This window comes from Syngnathoides biaculeatus, chromosome 2, assembly GCF_019802595.1.
Source record: "Syngnathoides biaculeatus isolate LvHL_M chromosome 2, ASM1980259v1, whole genome shotgun sequence".
Taxonomy (NCBI): domain Eukaryota; kingdom Metazoa; phylum Chordata; class Actinopteri; order Syngnathiformes; family Syngnathidae; genus Syngnathoides; species Syngnathoides biaculeatus.
In genome coordinates this window covers 17,016,591-17,040,547 of record NC_084641.1, presented here as the reverse complement: position 1 = coordinate 17,040,547, position 23,957 = coordinate 17,016,591, and the positions used below count along the sequence as shown (strand labels likewise).

Here is a 23,957-nt window from a genome sequence, read left to right as displayed (position 1 = left end):
AAAAGATCCATTTTTTTTTCTATTGAGTCGTACAGGTTATTTGTCACATCCAGGGTGGAAAACGTTTTGAAATGGTTTATCTAGTACTTTTTTAAAATCACCAAATGTTGAATTTTAAAAGGGTTGTTTCAACTTTTGATCTATTTTTAAGCAAAAAAAAGTTGCTAATGTTTGGAGTGCAACTAATTAATAAAATAAAGATAATATGGGCTCAGGAGTCATTTGACTACTGGGTTGTTTGACACGAGAAACAAAATGGGGAAGCCGGGTCAAGTAAATAACGTCTACCCGCTAACACTCATCCACCCCAACAGCTTAACAAATAGGATTAAAGCTTCCATCTGCTCACCTGAGACTTCGTCCCTCCACCTCGTAACCAAGCGGCGTCTGGACAAGTGCGGGGGACATTACACATGAGCTGAGGGCGTGAGCTGCGGCGTTGGGTTCGATATGGCGGGAAAGCATCGCGGGTTGTGGCTGTGGATGTTAGGCCTGCTGCTCCTGGCTGGCTGGGTCACCACGGACATAGGTCAGTTTCGTGCATTGGAATGTTTCTCTCACCTGTTGTGGTCACCTCACTCCTCCATCTCCTTCCCACTCTCAGGTGACGAGATGGAGGATTCTTCTGGAGACCTGCAGCTTCTGTTCAGGCATCATGGAACCATGCCTCGCAGGAAAAGGAATCTGCTGTTTCCCAGTGGGGTGAAACTTTGCAGTCAGGAGACATTAGACCAAGCTGTCTCCAACCACCTCAACTACTTTCACCTCAGAGGTTTGTCACCATACTGTACTGTAATGTCTATCTGCATTTTATATTTTGCGCTTAAAATGGATGAAGCGCTTGTCTTAAGGCACTTGCAGGCTTTAAAACTACGTTTGACATCGTTAAAGGCAACCGATGGCAGGAGGTCAGATGTCAGACAGAGCCAAATGCTTAAGTCTCCAACATATGGGTCACAGAATTTGGACTTCCTGAAGCAGGCAACCTGCACAACCATGTCGAGTGGTCACAGGGGTTACCAACCTTTTTGAGAAACTGAGAGCGACTTCTTAGGTACCGATGAGTGCAAAGGCCTGCCAGTTTCATACAGACTTTTAAAATAACAAAATTGCTCAAATTTCCTTTAATTGCATCGACGATATATGAAGTCACAGTACCTATAAATATTTTTTTTTTCACAAATAATGATTTACAAAGTAGGATCAGATGAACATCTAAGTACAACAATTTGTTAAAAGCGTTCTATTTACGTTTTGAAATGGTCCCTTCCTTCTATCATTCAATTCGTGTGAAATCGCAATTTCCTTTTATCGGGGCGCTAGCTTTCCCTCCCCAAACAGATCCGTGGGTGACTCGTGGTTTCTTGGGGGCGGGGGGTGACTTGGTGTCCATGGGCGCCATGTTGGTGAACCCTGGTCTTGAGCTTCTCCTGTGTTCCAGTGTGTCAGGAGACCGTCTGGGAGGCCTTCAAGATATTCTGGGACCAACTGCCAGAACGTTACCAGTACCAGGACTGGGTGGGCCGCTGCATGAATGGCTCCATTAGCATCAAGGAGATTGGCAAGTTCTTCAGTCAATCAGAGGAGCACCTCAGCCTCATTCGAAGCGTGAGTATCGTAATAGATTTGATCCAAATAATACGTCAGTTGTACACATTAATAAGCTTCTTTGAATTTCTTTTTCAGAGAGTTGGCATGGCGGCACCCATGAGCAGGTCAGTGACTCTTTCCTTGCCAACACATTGCTATGTTATAGTTGAGCCGTTGCCGATTTCGATGCTTTGTACAGTAGTAATTACATCGCAATACTTAGTCTTATCTCTAAAACTATATTCTAAATTACAAGAGACAAAGCTTGATATAATTTTACTTGGACAGCTAGATCCAGTAGCTGACAAATTGAAATACACCCATCACATTATCGTAAATATTTTCTTATCTTTTAGTGAAGAAATGAAACTTTGTTGCAGTATGAAATAGTCGGTGCACATCTCGTTTAACAGTGTCAATTTGCTGTCCCCTCAAAATGTCTCAATACATTATTTCCTTCACTTATGGTGACAAAAGTGACAACGCCCCTATGTGAAAATATCCAAATTGTGTTTTCACAACTGACACCTTTAAATAGTAGCAACTTGTCATTTCTTCATTAAGTATTGAGAAAAATGTGAGGATTGTACTCACTCTTGTGATTACTGTGGAGTATAGATATTTTAGCTTCCGATACTACTAAAATTTGTACAATGCATTACTGGCCCTTGCTTTGGTGTTGGCATTGGCACTCATTAGTGCTCACGTAGTAGTAGTATAGTCAGTGGAGCTAATACAGATTTCAGGTAGCATGTTTTCTGTTGGTTGTTTTTGTCAAGGATGCAGTTTGGTGATCTAGCATGGCCATGGTCACAGCTTGGTCATGGTTTAGAGCCTCTGTTAGAATCTTGACCAAGGAGTAAGATGGCCTTTAATAGAAATATAGATTACAATGGACTTTGTTGTTTCAGAAACAATGAAAAACAGCTTAGCAAGGAATTATTTCAAAAGAAAAACACACATAACTATAAGAGGTCCATCTTGATGCATTTTAATATTGTGGAAAACATAATTTATTTGAGAAATAAATTCCAAAAGTGAAAGTTGTATGCTCACAGATTTACTCCGCCCACAGAGTGAAATATTTCATCCAGAAAGGTGTGTCGCATTTTTATTTAACCAAAAGGGCAAATTGACCTTAAATGAAATTTAAATATGACATAAAAAACCTACATATAAGATATTCTTAATGCAGTTATTAGGTACCGATTGCTCTTCTAAAAATCCACTGGAATCTGTATAACGCGTTTCATTTTTGGATTGACTGACTACAATAAAAAATGAAACAAATCTACCACATTCGAATTTATTGAGATGCCGTTGGGTCAAAAAGTGTGTTTTCCAAAGAACTCCATTCCAAAAGTTTGACTTTTGAGTTGCTGGTGATCCAACGTATATTTCAGCAATCACACAATTAGCAATGTCGGCAAAAACAGTACGATGACCTCAGTGACTGTTCGGCTTGGTTTTCATGAACGGTCCAGCGGTCTTCTGTTTATTTACTTAAAAAAGAAAAACCCAGTGGTCACAAAAATAACTTTAAACTATCAAAAGTAGTAATATGGACATTTTATAAAGAGTAACCGAATGAAAATCAGACATTGCTTTTGAATTGTGAGTCAACGGAATTATTTTAAGACACAAACTCTTGAAACAGGCTTGGACAAAAATGATGGTACGCTGAGCTGAGTATTAAGTTGGACAAACCTTTGAGGCAATCATTCCAATCAAATGATTTTTGTATTTTTTTTTTTTTTTCCACCGAGACTTGCACCTCGCGCCAGGTGTTTTGGGCCACTCTTCATGAGCAAACTGGTCCAGTTATGTCAGGTTTGAAAGTTGCTTTCTCAGGATTGCATGTTTCAGCTCCTTCCACAGATGTCCAATAGAATTTAGATCAGGGCTCATCGAAGGCCACTTCAGAAGAGTCCATTTTTTCGCTCTTAGTCGTTCTTGGGTGTTTTTAGCAGTGTTTTGAGTCATCATTCTTTTGTCAGACTTGTGACGTGCGGCTGAAACGAAACAATCTGAGGCTGGCCAGCGCATTTCTCTCTAGAATGCTTGATATTCTTGTGATTTCATTGTACCCTGCGCAGGTTTAAGACGCTGTGCCAAATGTAGCAAAGGGGGTCTACAACATAACATCCTCTTCCATGTTTCACAATAGGGACAGAGGTTCTTTTCTTGGTATTATTTTATTATTTTTATGTTGGTCAACACGGAGCCGAGGTGCCTTGGCAAAAGGTTCCTGTTTAGTCTGGTCTTTCCATAAGACATTGTCCTACAAGCTTTGTGGCTTGTCAGCATGCATTTTGTCAAATTCCAGTCATGCTGATTTGTTTATTTTCAGCAGTGTTGTCCCTCTTGGCCGTCTCATGTGAAGTGCTCAAACAATTGCAGTTGGTGTGATGTGTGCCACTGATATGCCTTGAACTTGGAGTCTACCTTTAATTTCTTGAGCGGTTCTTTGTCCTGTTGTTACCATTAGTATTATCCATCTCTTCGATTTCTCATAAAGTTTCCTCATGCTGCCACATCCAGGGAGGTCCTGTCAATCTTAAAATTCTGAAAAAAAAAGGGAACTGCCGTGAAAGGAACATAAGCTGCTTGGAGACGGTTTATCTTAAAATGTGTTTGTAATTTTCTTTCTAACCTCCCGATACATCTCTCTCTGCCTTTAAATAGTCCGACGAAATGATTACAAGTTTGAAGACACTTGTGATGCTAGTTAGAGGACAAACTCACCTTGTTTGAGCATTTCCCTATGGTGAACTTATCTATCTTTTCTAGGGGTACCATCCTTTTTATCCAGTCTGGTTTCATGTTTTTTTTTTTTTTATGTTGCAGAACCGCAACTATTACGTTTGTCAGATTGAAGTTTTTTCTGTGACCACAGTTTTTTTTCTTCCACTAACATTAGTGGACCAACAATTTTACCCACATGTGTATATTCGAATTGAATTAGACACTACAATCGACCAGCTGATAATTCCATCCACCCATTTTCTTTGCCGCTTATCCTCGTGAGAGTCGCAAGGAGTGCTGGAGCCTATCCCAGCTGTCAACGGGCAGGAGCCGGGATACACCCTGAACTGGTTGCCTGCCAATCACAGGGCACATAGACACAAACAGTCGCACTCACCTAGGGGCAATTCTAGAGTGTCCAATTAATTGTTTTTGGGATGTGGGAGGAAACCGGAATGCCCGGAGAAAACCCACGCAGGCACGGGGAGAACATACAATCTCCACACAGGCGGGGCCGGGATTGAACCCGGGTCCTCAGAACTGTGAGGGCAACGCTTTACCAGCTGCTCCACCGTGCCGCCCCCCCAGCTGATAATTGTTGTCCTTAAAATGACTTTATCATGTATTTAATTGAGTTTAAGCCAATCGCAGGTTGCATCAAAACGAACAGCCATTCACACTCACAATCACACTGAAGGGCAATTTAGAGTATCCAATTATTGTTGGATGTTTTTGGGATGTGGCAAGAAACTGGAGTGCCAGGAGAAAACCCACGCAGGCACGGGGTGGACATGCAAACTCCACGGGGGTGGGGGGTATTTGAACCCCATTAAACGTTTTGATTGGGAAGTTAAGACTCCCAAACGTGAAGAGCCAAGAATCACCCATGGCTGATAATTGAGCTTTATTATATGCGCTAACTGGGATGAAAAAATGGATGCAAGCTTCACACAAGTCACAAACCATGTCTTGTTGACAAAACGTGTGTTATGTTTCCTCACCTGCTGCAGCGTTCCCATCAGCTCAGGCCCGCCTCTGTGCAGGTAGGCCTCCATGTGTATATCAATAAGAGATGGCAGGCTGTAGCCTTTCTTGATTTTAGTTTTCAAAATTCTTGTTTTGTAAGCATCCAGTGAAGCACGAAATCAAATACAAGCTATGGTGCTACATCTGGAGTAGCAAGGAAGGAGAGGAAGCAAACTTACCATATTAAATTGATTTATTAACCTGTAATATGGAAAGTGAATTTCGCTGCAAAAGTATACGCTATTGTAGGTATTCACATTAGAAATGTCTGGTTGCTATTAAAAAAAAAAAAAAAAAGGTTTCAGCTTCATATGGTTGCCTTATGAATTTCTGTACATTTGTGTTAAGCTTCAGTTCTGTTCTGTCACATGGCAGAGATTGACGTGTAAAATGATGTTAAAAAAAACAAACGCAAAAAAAAAACATTGGTCTTCTCTTATATTACTTTGTGTTTGCTTCATGCAGTTCTGAAAGTTTGCCGGTTGGAGGACTTTTGACCAGTGCGCAGCCAGGTAAAGTGACCTTGAAAGTGAATTTTTATTATTATTATTACTAACATTGTTTTTAGTATGTAATAGGAAGAGGAGTAGGAGTTTAAAAAAAGGATAAAAGGGCAAAAGAAAATGGGAGCCCTTATGACAATGATCATTATTATTATCATTTTTATAATTCATCCATACATTATCCGTACCGCCTGTCCTTACTAGTAGCGTCATGATCACCCTGGAGCCTCTCCCCGTTATATTCGGGCGTGAGACGGGGTACACTCTGAACTGGTTGCAAGCCAGCTGCAAGGCACATAGAACCAGACAACCAGTCACACTCATATTCACACCTACGGGCAATTTAGACCTTTCAATGTACCTACGTTGAGATAAGAAATAGACTGTGCATCATAGAAGATCCCCCCACCCCACCCCACCCCACCCCGGTTCTCAAGGTCTCTGGGCCTATGGCAGCTTATCTACGGGTTGAGCCAGGACAAACCTGAGTCAGCCCTGAGATGGAAGAGGAATGGTTTAGTCCACTCTTAAAATGGCGAGAGAGTCGTCCTTCCAGACAAAATCTGTAAGATTTTTCTCAAGGGAGGAGCCCGATAAATTCAGAATCTGTCTCCAGTTCTGCTCTCGCATACATACAGAAATGTGAACAATGGGAGCTGCGCCCCACCTCCCCACCCCACTCGGGTTCGTGGGCCACACCTTACGCTACTCCAAATAATTTGTGAATAAGTTATTGTATCATTTTATGAACATATGGGGATCGGCACACCTATAAAACATACTAAACCAATTACTCATCCCTACCTTAGCTTTAGGATTACTATAAAAAGCTCTGATGTGATTGTGACGTATACATACAGTAAATCTGACATCCCTGTATGTGTGCAGTATTTGGTTAAGTCAAATTTAATGACATTAGGTTCCTTTGTTTTAAACAGGTCATGAATAATTACATTGAAGCATTCAAAAAATAAATAATTCCTATGGTATTTAGGGGTGTAAAGTAGTAGTAGTATTTTAGTATTTATTCAATTAGCGTTAGTATGTAAGAAAATGTCTCCCTTCTTGATGGTCCTGGGAGCCACAAAGTTTAAGAACCTCAGTTTTTTTTGGTTCACAAGCCACTAGAAGCTCTTAAAGGTACAGCTTAACAATTGACCAGTTCATGCTTAACAGTCAGGTGAATTTGAAATGAAAGAAATTCTACATTTTACAGGAAGCCAGTGTAATAAAGCTAACATTGTGGAAATAGGGCCGCTTCCCCTTGTGCGAACCAGTACTCGTGCCAGAACATTTAGGAGCAGCTGGAGAGTCTTTAATGAGTTGATGGAGCAGCCTGCTAAGAGAGAGTTACAGTAATCCAGGCCAGAGGTCGCAAGCATGAAGTAGTTTTTTTAACATCAGCTAGAGGCAAGAATTTAAAAAATGCTTTAATTTTGTACAAGTTACAAAGGCTGTTCTTGAAAAGTTGTTGTACTTTGTGTCAGAACTGAATGATAAATCCTCATCCAGAGTTTCTGACTGTACCATAAAAAGTGAGGACAAAGTAATCTAGAGTGGGTACTGTATGTCACTGGAGACCTTCCATCCAAAGTCCTCTAAGTCAAAGACTAGAGCATACAATTTCAGTTAGATCTAAACTCAATAGTAAGAAGTTTTCGCTCATCCTAGATCATTTCTTTAAGGCACACCTTAACTTTGGATAAGTAATTGTTTGACCAACAGTGGAAGTTAACTGTGTTTTCATTAACACTGATGAAGGGAAGCATGTACAAACTGAGCTGTACAGGTCCAAGCATGGATCTCTGCAGCATGTCATGGCTCAATTTTATATGCACAGTCCTTGTTACTGACACAATATTTTCAAACCATAAGCAATCTTACAAGTAGGATTTTAATGCCAAGATCTATGGAAATAGGTACAGAGCTCAAACGCTTTCTGAAATAGTCGTGCAGTCATTAGTAACACTCAACAGCGCTTACTCAGTGCCATGACACATTCTAAATCCTCAGTGAGAAGTCCTACAATAGACGATACCCAACACAATAGCTATTGGGTAACTTTTTTTTTTTTTTTTTAAATGAGAATCTTGGACAGAAAAGGAAGAATGTATATTGTCTTATAATTGATTTAAAACATCTGGAGCAAGATTATGAACTTTGGGTGTGGGAGGAATCTGGATGTCAATTGTAAAAACGGTCCTATCTGCCCGGCCACGAATCCAATACGAAATATTTTTGTTACTGTTCGAGAAAGTTGGGGATAGGCAGTCAAAAAGGAAGATGTTACTATAAATTGATTTTAAATAAAATAAAAAAAAAATTGCAGAGAAGAAGAATGGAGATTTAAAATACTTGATCAGCTGGAAGTCACAGAAAGGAGTCAAATTTAAACAGCTGTCTCACAATGTCTTAATTTGCATTAAATCCCAACATTAAAACTTGATTGCCAAAGCTGAAAAAGGGAGGTTGACAAAGGTCATTGGTGATGGTCATCTGATCCTGTGGTAGCAAAGTGAAAGTCCATACATAACGAGATGTAAAGACAGTGTGGCATAGAAATGTTCACGCTGGTTTGAGATGGGTTGTGAGCAGCTATTGTCAATCATCTTAGAACCACAAGCAGGCACAAGCAATGGCTGCCAGAACACATCCACCCCGTGCCCAGAATAGCTCATTAAGCCTATTTACAGGCCACAACCTGGTCAATGGCGGACCAGCAGCTAAGGCGTTCCCGAGGTTACTCCTGGACGAGTCTTAAGGTCGTCACAACCACAGGCTTTGGAGTCTGGGTTTGGTAAAAAAATTTCTTGGCGCAGTCTTAAATTCAGATACTCTGTACATTGTGAAATGCGAGCAACTGTATGTTATGTTTGTATAAGAAGAACCAGATCTATCCTAATTAAATTCCATAAGATTTATCATTTTTTAAAAAATATTTATATTTTGTCCCCCCACCCCTCTGGACTTCTACAGATGAAGAAATCCCATCTTCTAGTCAAGAGCCTCCTGTTGAGACACTCTCGCCCTCTGCACCTGAGAAAGTCCTTGAAGGAGAATTAACAGAGACTCCTGTGGAGTTCACCCATGACACCGTTCTCGCTGTTGTGCCAGACGGGTCGGCAGGCTGCGGCTCTAACGTAGCAAGTCACTCTGACAAGATCACGAAAGTTCCACCTGATGATAATGTAAAGCTTATCTCTAAGCCGACTGCCCTGGTCCCACAGGAAGATATTCGTGCAGGGCTCACCCCTTTAACTGTGGACGGTATGCCAGATGTATTTCAACAGGACGTGGTGAGTGAAGAAACAAAATTGGAAAACGAGGAAACAGAATCTATGAAAGAGCTACTTGAAATTGTCGATGATGCCACAAACAAAGAAGACCCTCGAAAAGGGTCTGTCGAATCAGTTGATGAGGCACAGGAGGAAGGACCTGCTGAAGCTTCGGAAGGACCAGATGAAAGTCCAGTTGAAGCACCGATTATACCTGCAGAGGCAGATATTGTCATAGAAACTGCGGGAGAAACACAATTGCCGCATGATGTGACACTCAGGGAGGGAGTTGACTCTGTAGGAATAAAATCTATGGGAACGGAACCTGGATCTGAAGTACCTGACTTACACAGTGCCCATCTTGACTTAACATCTGCAGAGAAGACGCCTGAAGTTGGGGTTGAGACGTTGGAGGGAAGCGATGACATGACACACTTAACAGCAGAATCCTCATCAAAACGTTCTGAACATGAAGCTCCAATAAAAAGTATTCAAGGGAACACTGAGGAATTACATCCTGAATCTGATGATGGTGCAAGCCTAGTTATTTCACTGGAGAATTCAGAGAAATTACTGCCAGAGGAAATGGAGGTACTTCAGGAAGACTCTGACGTGGGACATCCATCAGCAATGATCACGCAGAGTTCTACCACTGAAGTTGATAATGCAGGTAAAATTGAAGCATTTCCTGAAGTTGAGAAAGATCTTCCAGGTGAAGAGCTTGGCCCAATGGTCTCCTCTGAAGGTGATTAGCCCCCAGATAGTGTCCAGACACATCCTGCAGAGGTTCCCTCTGACAAAGTCCAATTTATCTTAACAGATGCAGCTGCAGGAGATGGAATGCGTTCAGAGGGACGGCTCATTGAAACAGTCGTTAAAGCCACCGTGGGAAGCGATGCTGCATTTGAGGCCACACCGAGCAGCTCCGTGCAAGCCACCACAACACATGTTGTGGAGTACAACAATGGCAACTTTCCAGATTCCACAGAGATCCCTCTGAAGGCCGACGGCAACTTACTGAGTTTTCCCTTTGATGAACAGGAGAACTCAGTGAGTTATCCACATCCAAGATCCCGCATTTCATCAACGACACTAAACTTTTTACCTGTTCTTGCACGTTTAGCGTCATAATGAAATCGACAACAATTTCCTGAGGCCTCTGAAGGACCAAATTGTGGAACTCAGCATTACACTGAGAGAGGAATCCTACAACGGTGCTCTGAGAGACCCAAGTAGTGTCCACTACCAGCAACTAGCTCGACACTTCACCCGCAGGGTATGATTGCGCCTCTAAGGTTAGCCTTGAGTTGAGATTTTGAGTCTTGAATCTCTCGGTGCTCAGGTTCAGTGGTTTGCCATAGGTTTTCTTTGAAAAGTTGTAGATGAACAGTGAAAGGAAACTATGTTTCTTGTGTTTCCACATCCAGATTAAAGACGCCTTTGAGAAACTACCAGGCTTCAAGAATGTCTTTGTCATCGAATTCAGGTGCAGATTTGTTATGAAAATCGTTGTCACCAGATTTAGGAAACTTTTTTTTCCAGTTTGCTGTGTTTTGTTTCTGTTGTCAGACCTCAGAAGGACCTAGAACGGTATGTCTGCATCCTTTAATAGTTCATATGGAAGAAGAAAAGAGCTATTATAGTGGGTATTTTATTAGTTTTTGTTTCATTTCTGCCTTTTTAGGGGTCTGGTCGTTCATGTCCACTATGCCATCACTTTGTCGGTGGACAATGACGGCATCTCCAATGCCACAATGGAATTCATTACCCTGCAGAACAACCTGGTGGAGAAGAGCTATCCTGCTGCTGCTGAGGAACCAACCGTAGTTTATACCATCACCGACTTCCGCAACTACATTACGGAAGCTCTTCGCAAAGACAACTTTCTGACCAACAGCAGCCTGGGTACTCACTCTGACCCGCTGGAGAATGGTGACGAGATGCATAACTCACCACCATTTTCTTTAGTCATTTTATTAATCAAATTGAGGAGTTTCCAATCACGCGGACCAATCACAGATTGTTGAAACTTGTCATATTCCGACAGATGAGAATTTGCTACCTCTAGGGAACCCGACAAGTCGTCCAGCTGACATCTTCGACAATATGGTGAGTTACTGCCAAATGCGCAAAATGTGTCGTCATCCATCTTCCCTCACACTGATGAATTTGTGATAATCATCTTGGACAGGATAACGTCCTTGCTGCAGAGAGACCACCCGACACACCAAATCCAGAGCAGGAAAACCGGGATGATTTTCCAAAGAAAGATGACTTTCTTTTTGATTCTTTCGACTCATGGAAAGACACAAAGACTGAAGCCGTGGGCGAAAATGACGTCTTCATGGTTGATGACAGTACAACATTTCCACTGACCCCCGAGAGGAGGCCAAGTTTGTTGCCAAGCACACAAGACTGTGAGTTAAAGTAAATGGTCCAAACAAAATGTTATATTTTTACTGACATATTTATGCTTATGATCCATGTTGTCTTCTTGGGTTATTTCCAACACAATCACTAATATCAGAACTGCATCTGATCTGTATTACACATCTACTATTGTTCCCTCTTTGTGGTTCTGTGTTTGACAGCGGATGAAAATATTGAAAAGGAGGGTTTTCTAGTAAACAATGCTCCTGGTGCTAAAAACAAGACCTTCCAAGGGGACCATGAAGCCTCCACCTCTCCCCTTTCACCTAAAAAACAGAAAGGCCCTGAGCTTGCAGTGTATTATGGCTCTGGCTCTGGTTTCTCGGGAGACGGGCAGGAAGGGCTTCTTCAGTCCTGGGACGCAAAAGCAAGCTTTTATGGTGACAGCCATTTGGAGGTCCTGCCTCCACCAGATCTGGAAGAGACAGATGAAGATGATGGAATCCAAAAAGTAGGGGGGATTTTTGTTCAGTCACTAACCAGCACAGAGGGTGAAGTGATGGATTTCAGGTCCACCCCTGCTACACCTGTACCTACACGTCCTACGTTAAATGACTCTAAGCCAGATGGAGAAACGGAGACCCCATTCTTGGATCAGGTTTTATTTACACCACACATCAGCACAGACCCTCGGTTCTCTACCATTGATCCACCTGTCTTTTCACCCAAAGGCACCTTGACTGTAGAGTTGTCTGTGCAGACAGTGGAAGCATCTGGCCTCTATGAAGAGTCTCATGTGACACAAGATCAACACAATTTGGTGGCATTAACGGGCACTCCTCTGCTGCAGACCTGGACTAATGAGCATCCAGGGGTCTCACAAGATGTGGAAATGACAAGCAAGACCGCAAAAACTTTTCATGTGCAGGAAAACACTGATGCTGCTGCAGATTCAGAAATAAAAGAAGTCATTGCCACTCAAAAACCTGACAAAACCACACAACGACCAACATTTGAAGAAGTTCAGACAGTTGCAGTCGAAGAATCGCACTTTCAGGTTGTCCGTCCTCAATCGCCTCCTGAGGAAGTCTCGGCTGAAGAACCCAGTTTGCCGCTTCCTGAAACTCACCATGATGAGGTTGAAGTGTTAGAGGACCAACTTCTCTTCTCTCAACCAACAACGGCAATGGTTGTGACCCTCGAAGAAGACCTGCTGGTGGATGAAATCTTAGTTATTGAAACAACTGCTGCTACTGCTCCTGTTAGTACTTTCTCTCCTGTTAGTTCAGATCCAATCCCCATTGCACTCTCTCCAGAGAAAGAATCACCATTCACTCGAGTATCAGATTCAGCGCCCGAAGACGAGGACTCACTTAATCCTGAGCACTCCGATCACGAAGATCATGGTCTGTTCAGCACACTGTCTTCAGAAGTCAGTGGGGAAAAAAATGCTTCAACAGATGAAGATTTTGGCACAAACTTGGAGGTCCTTAAAACAACAACTTCTACGCTTCCAGAAATCACTAAAAGTACAGAAACAGCTGAAATAAAGACGATAAAGCATGCGCCAGACGTTGATGTCAGCCTTGACATGTCCCGGTACGGCAGCATAGTAACAGAAGGTGACAGCAGTGGCTACTCCAGTGGAGCGCAGGGCTCAGAGCTGGATGCGATCGCATTGCCGACTAGGCCAATGCAAGCCCTGACGGTGTTCTTCAGACTACGGGTGACCAACATGGCATTCTCCATGGACCTTTTCAACAAGAGCTCCCCTGAGTACAAAGCACTTGAGCAACGGTTTCTACAACTGGTAAGAACTGTGCAATTGTAGAGTGAAAACATAACACGAGAATAACTTTTTATGTTTGGCTTTGTTTATGTTTCAGCTAGTTCCATATTTGCAGTCCAACCTAAACAACTTCCAGAACTTGGAGATCCTTAACTTCAGAAATGGCAGTATTGTGGTTAATAGCCGGATGAGATTTGGCAAACCAGTTTCTAGAGGTGTTGCCAATGTTGTTTTCCTCATCCTTGAGGACTTTGCTAACACTGCCTACCAGACCATGAACCTTGCCATTGATAAGTACTCACTGGATGTTGAATCAGGTAAGATGGCGAACTTCGATGGTTGACTTTTTTTTGTACTTGCCCAGATTTTTAGCTAAGGAAGCAAGTAATAATTTTGCTGATGGCAATCGAAAACTGTAGTTTTAGACTGTTAATTTAGGATAACGAATGTGTAAAACATTGGATTATTTATGATCAGCAGTGCATACTTAAAGGAGACATTATGCATTTTTCCCCAATTTAAAAGAGTTCTCAGTTGTCTAGATAATGTCAGAATTTGTCAAAATTCCCCAAGAATCATAATAATAGTACACTTGACATACCTTATTTTACTGTCTTGCTGCAATTACAATTAAATTGTTCATCCTGCTTGAGAAGACTCGCCTTGTTTAAATTGAAGTGAGCCAGCCCTCATTTTTGGCACATGTACTGCGAGGCCCCAGCAGTCAAGCCAAGAGATATGTGAATACCTGCCACCCATCCTATGACTTTTCCCTGTGTCGTGATCGTGTGTGGTGGTGTGTGGCGATTTCAAATTGGTAAGACTGGTGGGGGTGAGGTCAGACGGTCACTAGACAATGATGACCATCAACCATCATCCCCAAAACAGGCCAACCAGCTCCCCAAAGGATTTGCAAATGTATGTGGTGCATGAAAAATCCACGGGCGAAAAGCATGGCGGCCCAAAGAGCAGGCCAGCGTGCCTGGACAATTGGCTGGATTTGCTCCCCAGCCCAACCTTTTCATGGGTTTAACCAAATCACACTCGAGCCCTCTGAGATGGCGCAAATTCTGTTTTTCCCTCAAGAGGCAGCACCAATCCACTGAATAGCACTTGGCAATTACTGTGTGAAACTGTGAAAGAGGACCAGTTCATACGTTGCCCAAAGCAATCACGCTACGATCCCCATATTGTTGACAACTTCACCCCACCACCAAATATGCGCCGGTTATCAGAATCTCGCACTTATCTATATGCGGTTCTGCTTACATTTTGGCTGTGACACAATAGTGCTTCTGAGTTGGGCCGTCTAGCAATTAACCCCTGGCTGAAAATGGCCCTGAATTTTTGGCCAACCGAGCTGCCAAAGCAGCCGAGTCATGCCTTGAGAAACTTTGTATAAATTTATCATTTAAATTAGCCCCACTGTTACGTAACAATGAGAGGGAAGTGTGGAATGGCTCTAACAGAGACGCGTTATTAGGAGCGGGCAGATTAAAGTCCATTTTAATTCACCACTCGATGGATGGGCATGCAGTCCAGAAACCCAACCGCTTGTATAAATACATTGTACATATATTTAAAAAGTCAGTTTTCAATAATGTCTTTTATGAGAAATTAAGTGGTGCTGAGGAATAAATCCCAATTTGATTTCATATAGAAAAGGATTACAAATGCACACTTGCATGCTATTATCATACATTTTCTGACTAAATCGGACCACTTTTCCGTTTATAGAAGTACAGTACCAGTGTGTTTTTGTCTTCCCCACCACACTCAAACCAATTAGTCCTCCCAAAATGAGCTTTGCTGTCCATGGAAGGTTCAAATTCACTTGTGTACTGTTCTTTTAGATACCATAACTGAGATACATTGTAAAGCAAAGCAAATGTATCTATATAGTCCATTCCTTACACAAATTAACTCAACGTGCTTTCCATGATTCAAAGCATTTAAAAACAAAGAAATAAAAAATGTAAACTTGATCATGTACTTTATTTGTATTGTCATATTGCTTTTACTTCCACGCTGGAAAACTTTAACATCAAGGATCGGTCAGGTCTTCCTTGTGTCACTGTGACCAAAGACTCTTCACACACAATCGAAGTAGTCAGGAAGCATTCGCCGACTTAATCTGTCTGGGAGGAACGTGAGCAGCACCAAGTCTAACTGGTCAGCCGCCATCTTGTTGACCTCTGTCTGGACAGTTCACTCTGTCACCGCCTATCGTTGGAGCGTCATTATTTCTTCTTCCAACCACTTGGAAATATTTTAGCATGTACTATATAACTCTACATTACCTGCACCTTATTTGAATATTTTCTTTTTCTCAACTTTCTTTTTACTTTTACACCCTGATTTTGAAACACATCTTCTACTTACCTACAGTACCTTGTCAAACTCGGCTTGTTAAGTTTTTAACGACCGCAGATGTGTGGGAAAGAAAGTTTAAGCCACTGAAATTTTGATTGACTGAGATATTGGGGATCTAAAAGTTGGAAAGTACAAATACAGCAGCACCGTGAACTAGGAAGCATTTATGACGATTACAGGAACTACAATTTAAAATAATTATTTGATGGTTTTGGCTTCAAGAACGATTTGAGGCAAATGCATTTTGTCTTGTGACAGCCTGAAAACCACCAAAATCTAGGATTTAAAAAAATCCATAATTATTATTATTATTTCATACCGTTTTTTTAATTAATATTTTCTTTAGTTGTTCTCGTTACTTAATTCAGTGTCAGCTTGCAACGAAAGCAAAGTTATAGGAACAATAATTGATTATGCTCATTTTTTTTGTTTATTAGTATGAGCAATGTGTAAATTAATACAATGGGTGAAAATTGTTTTAGTTTTGGGAAAAAATATTTTATATAATTTGATTGGTTTTACTTAATCGCAGGAGTTAAATCAATGATCCACTTTGGAATGGAAATAGAAAACTGTTTTGACAACATTACAAAGAATATAATTATAAATAATTACAAGATTTTTAATGCACTGTACACGTGCACAAACACACACACGCATCTGAAAGTGTTTGCCCCTTTCTGATTTCTATAATTTTTTGCATTTTTGTCACGTTTAAATGTTTCCTATTTTCAAACTAATTTAAATATTAGTCAAGCAAAACACAAGTAAGCTCAAAATCCAGTTTTAAATGAAGGTTTGTATTGTTCCATCCATCCATTTTCTTAGCCGCTTATCCTAACGAGGGCCGCGGGAGTGCTGGAGCCTATCCCAGCTGTCAATGGGAGGGAGGCAGGGTAGACCATGAACTGGTTGCCAGCCAATCGCAGGGCACATTGAGACAAACAGCCGCACTCACAATCACACCTTGGGACAATTTAGAGCGTCCATTTGTATTGTTAAGGGAGGAAAAAAAAAATCGAAACCTATTGGCCTTGTGTAAAGAAGTGATATCCGTTAGCAGCAACAATTGCCATCACGCTTTTACGTTAACTTGCAACGAGTCTCTTCCAACATTGTGAAGAAATTTTGGCTTACTCATCTTTGCAGAATTGTTGTAATTCAGTCACATTGGAGAGTTTTTGAGCTCAAGCTGCCAGGAAGGGGGCAAACACTTTTATTCAACACCTCCTTATATATAACAAGAAGGGGTGACAAGAGTACAACATGATAATTACAGGTAACACAGCTTGACGAAGAAAAGTTAGAATGATTTTTGTGACTGTGTGCAGGTGACAAAGCAGACCCCTGCAAGTTCCAGGCATGTAACGCCTTCTCGCAGTGTATGGTCAATCGCTGGTCGGGTGAAGCTGAGTGTGTGTGTGACGCCGGATACCTGAGTGTGGATGGCCTGCCGTGTCAGAGCATCTGTGATGTGCAGGAAGACTTTTGCCTCAACGATGGCAAATGTGACATCATTGCGGGCAAGGGCGCCATCTGCAGGTCAGACTTTTTTTTCCATTTTTTTTTTTTTGCAAACACTAAAGACACTTAGAGCGTCCATCCAGCCATTTTCTTAGCCGGTTATCCCCACAAGGGTCACGAGGAGTGCCGGAGCCTATCCCAGCTGTCAACGGGCAGGAGGCGGGGCACAATCGCAGGGCACATAGAGACAAACAGTCGCACTCACGATCACACCCAGGGACAATTTAGAGTGTCCAATTAATGTTGCATGTTTTCGGGATGTGGGAGGAAACCGAAGTACCCAGAGGGGGGGAGAACATGCAAATTCCACATAGGCGGGTCCGGGATTGAACCCGGGACCTCAGAACTGTGAGCCCAACGCTTTACCAGCTGATCCACCTCACTTAGAGCGTTGTGTTTTTATTTACATTCAGATAGTTTCCTTTAGAGCAGTTTGATTATGAACATATTTAAGTTTAAAAGTTCAGGAAACAACCACACTTCTCCACTACTTGTCATCTGCATGTAGATGCTGTTTAATGATATAATGTCATAAACTTATTTTCTGAAGTAGTAGAGTAAACCAAAGTATTTGATCCAAAAAAACAAACATACAAACCGTTTTTTTGTGGAGCGATGTGCCATAAAAAGTATTGAGTATGAATCTTTTCACTTTTTTATATACATGTTTAATCTTACTGACAAAACTACAGATTAATACGTATATTGTTAGAATAATCCAGCCAAAAGTGAACATCATTACTTTCATGAAGACTGGGTCTTGTATTGAGCATTGTTACATTATATTGTTCAATTGACTTCAATGCTGTGACAAGACGGTATATATTTAAAGACCCTGTAAAGCGAAACCATGTATTTATTTTTTAATTACATGATGCATGTTTGAAGATGGTCACTAATGCTGTAGCAGCGCATTTTCCTGACTTTGGTACAAGCAGCATGGATTCAGTTCCCACTCACTGATGGCGTGAATGGTTGTCCATCTCTATATGTGACCTGCGGCAGACTGGAAACCAGTTCGGGGTGTAGTCTGCCTTTTGCCTCAAGTCTGCTGACATAGGCTCCCGCACCCTTTAACCCTGAACAGGATTAGCAGTATTGAAAATGGATGCTTTGCTGAATGAAGATAATTTGCATGTCGTACTCAATAGTGGATGAATACCATTAAAACGGTGCCCAGTTTTGTTTGCATCAATGGGTATAAAGTTTCTTTCGGCTTGTCCCCTCCGGTGCCATTACTAGTTACTAAACTGTTTTTGGCCCATTTCTACCACCAGAGTGTGCCGTTAGCTAGCTAGCTATGCCTGTACCCTGCTATTGCATCCAGTCTTAAGTAGCACGAGATGCCTGTTCACTTGCAAATTGGCTGGGGCCTCGCTCTTTTTTTTTATTTTTTCTGGGAAAAGCTCTTCCACGAATTGGTGGGATGTGCTGCGTTCCAGATAAAGAAGGATTTAAGCAGATATATTTCCCCGGCTCAAACATGCAGAGATGCGTAGATATAGAATAGTTGCTAGACGATGTATCGTCCATTTTTCATTGGGGTGTGGTTTCTTACATTCACCTGATACATTCACAACATTGGGGAGCAGAGACAATGGCATGATTTTTTTTCAACATTTTAAAGCCTCATTTTATATACTAACAATTTGGTTAGGGTTATCACCAGCACTCGTATATGTGGTCATGTGTCGAATTTAGAGTGACTTTAATATTCTCTGTTGTACAAGCGTCAAGTTAAGTTGAGAAATTACGAAGGAAAAGGTATGCTGGATGGCTGCTGCAAATATGTTTTGCAGGTGTCGCGTGGGAGAGAACTGGTGGTACCGCGGCGAACACTGTGAAGAGTACGTCTCCGAGCCACTGGTGGTCGGCATTGCCATTGCCTCAGTAGCGGGTTTCCTTGCGGTGGCCGCCGGGATCATCTTCTTCCTGGCCAGGACCCTGCGCGAGCAGTATGACACCGAGGACCTAGAAGATCCTCTGAGGTTAGCACCCTGGTCGGGCCGTGGTTTGTGTATTCTTCACCGCTGATTACTAACCACTGTCTCGTGTGTGCCAAAATAATTATTAATTGATGACAAATAATGTATTCTAATGTGATTTAATCCATCTATGCCAGGAAAATATAATGTAATGTACAATGTGACTTTGTTCAATGAAGGTCGCTTAACGCCGGTGTACCCTCGATTTTGTCACACCAAACTTTGTGCTTTATTTGTCCTCGGTGTTGCAGACAAGGTGACAGCATCCCATCTCTGGAACGGGCCACTAAATTCAATCCAATGTTTGAAAGTGACCCAGTCACGACCCAGTATTACCGGCGCTATGACGATGAGCGTCCCCAGTACAGCAGCCCCACTGCCACGACGAATGAACTCAGTAGCGAGGAGGTCCGACACATCTACCAGAACATGGCGCTCACCAAAGAAGTGCGACGCATTTGTTGTTTGATCTTCTTGTCTTCAGATGGTTTGCATTTTGTGTGCTGCAGCTAACGTTTTCGATGACTTTACAGTCACCTTGGTTGACTGAAAGACTGAATTTACACTGTAGGTCCAAGTGCCCAATTCCATTTTAATCCTTGGATCGAAATCTAATTAAATGTATGTTCTATGTGATCCGATAAGACTGTGTGATCTAATTGCATCTTCTTCTTTTTCTTTCGGCTTGTCCCGTTAGGGATTGCCACAGCGTGTCATCTTTTTCCATCTAAGCCTCTCTCGTGCATCCTCCTCTCTAACCCCAACTGCCCTCATGTCTGCCCTCACAACATCCATCAAGCTTTTCTTTGGTCTTCCTCTCGCTCTTTTGCCTGGGAGCTCCATCCTCAGCATCCTTCTACCAACATACTCACTCTCTCGCCTCTGAACATGTCCAAACCATCGAAGTCTGCTCTCTCTCACCTTGTCTCCGAAAAATCCAACTTTGGCTGTCCCTCTAATGAGCTCATTTCTAACCCTATCCAACCTGTTCACATCAAGCGAGAACGTCAACATCTTCACTTCTGCCACCTCCAGTTCTGCTTCCTGTTGTTTCTTCAGTGCCACCGTCTCTGATCCGTACATCATGGCCGGCCTCACCACTGTTTTATAAACTTTGCCATATATCCTGGCAGATACTCTTCTGTCACATAGAATACCAGGCACCTTCCGCCAACTGTTCCAACCCGCTTGGACCCGTTTATTCACTTCCTTCCCTCACTCTCCATTGCTCTGGATTGTTGACCCCAAGTATCTGAAGTTGTCCACCTTCGCCATCTCTTCTCCCGGTAGCTTCACTCTTCCTCCTCTGCCCCTCTCATTCACGCACATATATTCTGTTTTACTTCAGCTAATCTTCATTCCTCTCCTTTCCAGTGCACGCCTCCATCTTTCTAATTGTTTCTCTGCCTGGTCCCTGGTTTCACTGTAGATCCCAATATCATCTGTGAAGGTCATGGTCCAAGTGGATTCCAGTCTGACTTCGCCTGTCAGCCCATCCATTACCACAGCAAACAGGAAGGGGCTCAGCACGGATCCCTGATGCAGTCCCACCTCCACCTTAAGTTCTTCTGTCACACCTATGGCACATCTCGCAGCTGTTCTGCTGCCCTCATAAATGCCCTGTACTATTCTAGCATATTTCTCCGCCACACCAGACTTGCGAATGCAGTACCACAGTTCCTCTCTTGGTTCTCTGTCATAGGCTTTCTCTAATTGCATGATTTTTTTTTTCCATTTACACTACCAAGGCACAACTGTATCACTTGAGAGCAAAAAAATCTGAACTGTGACATTTGAACCTTGCAGTGAAAATTCAGTCTTAGCGTTCTTACATTTAGACATCAGTGGAGTAGCCTTCATGACTCTGACTTGAATAATTGATGCTTGACCTCTGACAGGAGATCCAGGAGCGTCTAAGGATCATCGAGCTGTGCGCCAGGGATCAACATTTTGCGGACTTTGTGCGACAGACGCAAGTGTAAGTCCCTCCATTAGAAAAAAAACGCTGCTAATGTAACGTCGGCATTCACGCACTCAAGTGTGGAATCCTCATTTGCAAATGAGCTTTGCTGCGCTTTGGTTTTGGAACTTTCACGTGAGTTTTCATTCTTTTGTCAAAAGTAGACTAGTGAAAAGTTTTTTTTTTTTTTTTTTTTTGGCGGAGCAGATTCCTGGAACGACGGGGCAGCTCCACCACATAATGACCTGCAAGCTTAAAAGGTACTGAAGTTCATCTTTTTAGTTTGCTGATGCATTTCATCATAGTCTCATCATTAGCGGAACGTCAAAATTCTTCTTCAAATATAGATACAGCAGCCTGAGTCTCTCTAGAGGCCTATCAGTATATTGATTGTCTACTATTGATAAATATTTGTTCAAAATATTTCTGGTTAGATTAACAAACAAAGGAGATTTCTGTCCATGTGGTTCTTTCTAACATTAAAGTATCATCATATTGTGCCAAACTGTTTTCTGTTAAACTTTACAAGAAAAAAAAAAATCTCTTCATAATGCTGGTACTGTATACATATGCCGGTACTGCAAAAGTGATTTTACAAATCCTGTGACTTTTTTTCCCGGCAGTCCCCAGTGTATAGCGCTACTACTCATTATACACGTTCTCATTTCCAGCTGTTTTAAATATGTACATAATGTAATCTTGTGTGTCGCGAGTGTCCATTTTGGTGCTGTAAAATTGGAATTTCCTCATCTATTTTTTTTTTAGTTTCTATTCTAACCCCGGGGCTGGGCAAATTTTTCTGAAGGGGTCACATTCGGTTTTTAAAACAGACGATATTTGCCATTGATTAGTTTAGTCATAAAATAATTGATTCTCTATTTCTATTTTTGTACTTGTAATTTATTATTATATTTTATTTATTAAAATGAAATGACAAAAAATACATTTGTTCACATGCAAATGTACTCTTTAAGGAATCAAAGATATAATGAATGAAATGTAAATAATGAATATATACCTTTAGTACAAGGACCGAGTCCAGATGGCCTATATTACACAAACAAGTTCTGTAAAAAATTTTGGGCACAAGAAAATGAGCATTTCCAATATCAATCCATTTAGCTACAATTGGTAAATAACTAATTGCCCTGGGAATTCCCCTTTTTGATCTTTCTTTTCTACCTCATACAGATGTATACTGTTGTACTGTCACGTCAAAACAAGAGCACCCCAAAATAATCGCTAATCTAATATGATTACAGGGCTCTGAATGAGATAACACTTGGTGGGCCAGATTAGAGAATGAAGTGGGCCGTATGTGGCCTGTAGGCCATACTTTTCCTTCCCCTGTCCTTGTGTATTCCATTTTTTTCTTCTTCTAATACCACACCTTTATTCTCATTAAATTTCCCCGTCCATTACTTTACACCACTGTATTCTTCTAAATCCATCACTCTTTTCTCCTAAAAAATGTTTTGTTCTTTACAGGGTGGCCCCAATACTGCTTCCTACCAGTCGCCATGAACCTGATTCCTTTTATTTTTGCATTCTAGAATGTTTGCATCGCTTGATGAAGTAGGCTGATGTTAACGTTAGGTTAGCAAGCATCATTCTACACAGACAGCTGCCTTTGCCTGCGACTGTGAAAGTGCTGACTTGGGCGGTCGCAACTCCTGATTGGACAGGAAAGTGATGAGTTTTATTTTCACAAAACATCTTTTTGACCATTGACCCTTTTGACAGTCGTGTCTGACTTTTGGCTGTCATTATCATCTGTTAAAATCTTTCCTTCCAGTTCTTCTCTCACTTTAAAGGCCTAATTCATTTTTATTTTTTTTTTAAATCACACGTCGGAGGTGCAAAATTTCATCTTCATTTACTGAAACAGATTGCACCGAATTGGAAACAAGAGTAAAAGAGGAAGTAGTGAAGATGGTTTTGCACTTTACGTAGCTCTGATGGTTTTCACCATGAAAAATTTGGGAGAGCGCCACACACACAAAATCAAGTTGGAAGTGATGGAATTGGAAGTGATAGCGGAAGACAAACAAACAGAAAACTCCGAGCATTGTGGGAAAGCCAGGAGCTGCACGAAGGCCTTGTTTTGTTTGATTTAATTCTCTCCAACTACTTGACCACTGGATGCATGTGCCCATCCTGCGTAACATTGTACTTAGAAAATAGGAAAGTACACCAAGAAAACTGCTTTGGGAGAGGCCAGCGCCAGAGTGCCGCAGAGCGCTGGAAAGACCCAGCTACAAGGTAATGCAGCGTTGAATAGTTTTGTCATTGGTAATATGGTAAGACTCCTTTTTGCGACTGACGCCAGGGGCCTTTAGATCAGTCAGAATCTCCAACTTGACATTGATAAATAAACGATAAAGTGTCACCTGATCATTTTTGTTTCTGGGATTTCAAAAATGTTTACATGACCGGAAAAGATCTCTTCTCCCTGTCATCGCTCATTTTGCCAGCGCCTTCTCGTTGTAGTCCAGTGAAGAAAATAAGCATTTGAACACCCTTCTGTATTGCAAGTACTCCCACTTAGAAATCATGGAGGGGTCTGAAATTTTTATTGTAGGTGCATATCCACTGTGAGAGAGATCATCTAAAAAGAAAAATCCAGAAATCACAATGTATGATTTTTTGAAACGATTTATTTGTGTGATACAGCTGCAAATAAGCATTTGAACACCTGTCCATCAGCTAGAATTCTGACCCTCAAAGACCTGTTAGTCCGCCTTTAAAAGTCCACCTCCACTCCATCTGTTATCCGGAATCAGATGCACCTGTGTGAGGTCGTTAGCTGCATCATAG

The 23,957-nt window shown here is 41.7% G+C and overlaps 1 protein-coding gene across 1 annotated transcript; it reads left to right on the top strand.

Annotated features, from left to right (window-relative positions):
- The first annotated feature begins 450 nt into the window (after nt 1–450).
- LOC133494734 (interphotoreceptor matrix proteoglycan 2-like) lies at nt 451–22,951 on the top strand. The gene is given in 21 exon segments (XM_061808844.1): nt 451–529; nt 605–772; nt 1,442–1,608; nt 1,687–1,715; nt 5,346–5,378; nt 5,827–5,873; nt 8,847–10,189; nt 10,263–10,415; nt 10,567–10,625; nt 10,709–10,729; nt 10,824–11,071; nt 11,187–11,248; nt 11,331–11,556; nt 11,731–13,319; nt 13,396–13,615; nt 17,003–17,213; nt 18,995–19,183; nt 19,432–19,627; nt 21,079–21,158; nt 21,348–21,400; nt 22,629–22,951. Coding segments are annotated over 20 exon segments (5,154 nt in total). The 3' UTR covers nt 21,382–21,400; nt 22,629–22,951.
- The last annotated feature ends 1,006 nt before the right edge of the window (nt 22,952–23,957 follow it).